General features: G+C 40.6%; 1 protein-coding gene across 1 annotated transcript in view; it reads left to right on the top strand.

The window, feature by feature from the left end:
* cemip (cell migration inducing hyaluronidase 1) overlaps positions 1-4,133 on the top strand; it is a 154,735-nt gene that overhangs the window by 60,724 nt on the left and 89,878 nt on the right. Inside the window, exons 3-4 of the mRNA XM_019859939.1 lie at positions 1,702-1,839; positions 3,881-4,019. Coding sequence (XP_019715498.1) covers positions 1,702-1,839; positions 3,881-4,019 — 277 coding nt within the window. The remainder of the gene's footprint in view (positions 1-1,701; positions 1,840-3,880; positions 4,020-4,133) is intronic.

A 4,133-nucleotide genomic window follows, 5' to 3' on the forward strand; every position in this document is an offset into this window, starting at 1 on the left:
CTCTCCGTTCCTTTTCAAGAAAATTATCTGTGACCCTGTCATACCAACAAGGCGTCTTTTCCAGGGACTTAGTCCGACAACTACAGCAACTACAATAAAACCCACCAGAAATGAAAGATTAATTTGTCGCTAGTCGTTTTCAACAAAGAGAGTGTTACTCAGATGATTACAAGAAGTCTCCAGTTCAACTCAGAACAGAGAATTGAAAAATGCTCCCACAATGCCTACACCAAAAGATTGGTGATTGGCTCATTTCGTTGTCAATCAAAAAGGGATTCCACCTCAGACAGATCATCCAATCATCATGCCGAAAAACTCAGCGTCTGGGCCAGCCCATAAACGCCCACTGTCCATAGACTCCCAGAGACGCTGAGCGTCCGATGAGCGGGACAAATCCAGCATTTATTCAATGACTCGTCTCGTTTCAATGCATTGGGACAACCTACACTGAACTCTTGAGACGCCCAGCGTCCGCGCTGTAGATGCTCAGCGTCCACACAGTTTAAAGCGCAGTGAAGCTGCTGGAATGAATGAGAAGAGAGTCGCGTCGTAACCAATAAAATGAGGCTGTTTTGGAAAAAAGTTTAGCGCGTTGTAGCGTATATGTAGTCAATGACATGTACACACAATTGTATGTACACACATGTATTTGATCACTTATTTTTGGACATTTTAGTTTAGCGGAAGCTGAGCTTCCCTTGCAGTCTTAGAGCAATCACCTCTGATACATATATATATATATATATATATACGTATATGTACACATATATAAAACTCCCTATTTTCCCAGTTGATTTCTTCTTTTCGTTTCTTTTCTTGCTATCTTGCTAAACACCCCCTTCTCTGTAATTTCATTTCATTTCATTATTTCATTTCATTAAATGACAGGAGGAAGCCAATTCTATCAAACATCCATTCATCCATTTTCTGATCCGCTGATCCTCACAAAGGTCGCGAGGTGTGCTGGAGCCTACCCCTGAAGTGGTTGCCAGCCAATCTCAGGGCACACATATACATACAACCATTTGTGCTCATACTCACAGAGGGACAATTTAGAGAGTTCAACTGACCATCCATGCATGTTCTTGCAATGTGGGAGGAAACCAAAGTACCTGGAGAAAACCCACACAGGTACGGGGAGAACATGCAAACTCCACACAGGAAGGCCGGAGCCGGAATCGAAACCTGCACTGTGAGGCCGACGCGCTAAAAAGTCGATCACCAGGCCTGCCATCTGTCATACAATTATAATAACAATAGTCATAATCATCATTATGATGGAATTGCTAAGGCAGTCTTGATGAGGCTATTAAAATAACGTATTGCACTTTTTTTTTCTTTGCTCAGTATATAACAGCAAAACAAATGCAATAGAAATTCAGTTATCAGACAGTCATCATTGTTTTTTACATAGATTTTAATTGAACTGCTGATTGAAACTCCACCACCCTGGAAATAATTCAGGGTGGTGAAAAATTTCTTTTCTTCATCATTACTTTAGCAGATAGCTACTGGTAGCTTATTAGTGCTCTGTAATTTATTTTCTCATTTTCCGCCACAAAAGATTTTTCATTTGTGATCTGTTCAACTTAAGTTTGTATTTTTTTTTCTATTGCAGTCATCACAACATGAATGGGTGACACGTTCTTTCTGCGAGTTATTGGAAGTGTCACTGTTATTTCCTCCCACACATTCTTACAGTGTGTCCTGACAAAGAACCGGGGCTGAAGCCATGGATGCCGGGACATAGTAAACATCATCGTGTTGTCATCAGTTATGGCAGGAAGGTCCTCCTCACAACTTCTGCTACTGTGCACTCCATTGAGATTCTTAATGGAGGTGAGACAAACAAATCCATGTTTTACCCATTGTTTTTACTCTGTGGGGCAGCACTCTGTCCGATCCAATGTCATCCTTAAAGCAATGAGGATCGTGATTGGATCATTGATCCTGAATCATTTCGCTACCGGCTAATTTGGCTTCAGTGTGAATACTACACTTTCCATTTTTGTTGTGAACTTGTGACATGTTGTGAACCGGAAAGTTCCAGTTGCCCTCAATCAGATACTCCTTGAATAACTATATATATACGTATATGTACACATATATAAAACTCCCTATTTTCCCAGTTGATTTCTTCTTTTCGTTTCTTTTCTTGCTATCTTGCTAAACACCCCCTTCTCTGTAATTTCATTTCATTTCATTATTTCATTTCATTAAATGACAGGAGGAAGCCAATTCTATCAAACATCCATTCATCCATTTTCTGATCCGCTGATCCTCACAAAGGTCGCGAGGTGTGCTGGAGCCTACCCCTGAAGTGGTTGCCAGCCAATCTCAGGGCACACATATACATACAACCATTTGTGCTCATACTCACAGAGGGACAATTTAGAGAGTTCAACTGACCATCCATGCATGTTCTTGCAATGTGGGAGGAAACCAAAGTACCTGGAGAAAACCCACACAGGTACGGGGAGAACATGCAAACTCCACACAGGAAGGCCGGAGCCGGAATCGAAACCTGCACTGTGAGGCCGACGCGCTAAAAAGTCGATCACCAGGCCTGCCATCTGTCATACAATTATAATAACAATAGTCATAATCATCATTATGATGGAATTGCTAAGGCAGTCTTGATGAGGCTATTAAAATAACGTATTGCACTTTTTTTTTCTTTGCTCAGTATATAACAGCAAAACAAATGCAATAGAAATTCAGTTATCAGACAGTCATCATTGTTTTTTACATAGATTTTAATTGAACTGCTGATTGAAACTCCACCACCCTGGAAATAATTCAGGGTGGTGAAAAATTTCTTTTCTTCATCATTACTTTAGCAGATAGCTACTGGTAGCTTATTAGTGCTCTGTAATTTATTTTCTCATTTTCCGCCACAAAAGATTTTTCATTTGTGATCTGTTCAACTTAAGTTTGTATTTTTTTTTCTATTGCAGTCATCACAACATGAATGGGTGACACGTTCTTTCTGCGAGTTATTGGAAGTGTCACTGTTATTTCCTCCCACACATTCTTACAGTGTGTCCTGACAAAGAACCGGGGCTGAAGCCATGGATGCCGGGACATAGTAAACATCATCGTGTTGTCATCAGTTATGGCAGGAAGGTCCTCCTCACAACTTCTGCTACTGTGCACTCCATTGAGATTCTTAATGGAGGTGAGACAAACAAATCCATGTTTTACCCATTGTTTTTACTCTGTGGGGCAGCACTCTGTCCGATCCAATGTCATCCTTAAAGCAATGAGGATCGTGATTGGATCATTGATCCTGAATCATTTCGCTACCGGCTAATTTGGCTTCAGTGTGAATACTACACTTTCCATTTTTGTTGTGAACTTGTGACATGTTGTGAACCGGAAAGTTCCAGTTGCCCTCAATCAGATACTCCTTGAATAACCATGATCATGCATGACTGAGAATTTTCATTGGCCTTGTCCCTGATCCTCTGACTTTTCTCATATGAAAGGAGATTAGCTGTCTCAGAAAAATCCTTACAGCTCCTGGGATTATTTCAAAGAGTTTTGCACCATGGTTAATGACTTGATTTAAGATTCAAGCACCTTCATAATAGGTGCCTCGGAGTCAAAGATCTTTCAAAGACAAAAATCATGCTTTGCTATTATGTAATTGGCAAAATGTGCTCAAGGCAAAGCTTTGCCCAATGATCAAAGAATCTTATGTGGTGAAAGCAAGACCTTGCATGTGTATGCATTGCCTGTACTGAAGCATAAATGGTGGAAAGAAAGGAAGTGTCTGAGGGCACTGGAGCTAAAAACAAATAAATAAATAAAATACCAAGAGCCTTAACCTTCCCGCTCCCTTTTGTCTCTCCTGAACTTGTGTCTCTCACCTACTCAGGGAAACTGGTCATTGCTGACACCAACCGGCCGATTCTTCTTAGAACAAAACACATTCTTATTGGAAATAAAGGAGAACTGCACATTGGAAGTCAAGACTGTCCTTACAAGGGCAACTTTACCATTTCTCTGTTTGGAAGGTAGAGTTCACAAAAAACAAATAATAATAAAAATGTATGTGTGTGTGTGTGTGTGTGTGTGTGTGTGTGTGTGTGTGTGTGTGTGTGTGTGTGTATGCGTGTGTGTGTGTGTGT

Source organism: Hippocampus comes, unplaced genomic scaffold (genome assembly GCF_001891065.2).
Source record: "Hippocampus comes isolate QL1 unplaced genomic scaffold, H_comes_QL1_v1.1 scaffold75, whole genome shotgun sequence".
Taxonomy (NCBI): Eukaryota; Metazoa; Chordata; class Actinopteri; order Syngnathiformes; family Syngnathidae; genus Hippocampus; species Hippocampus comes.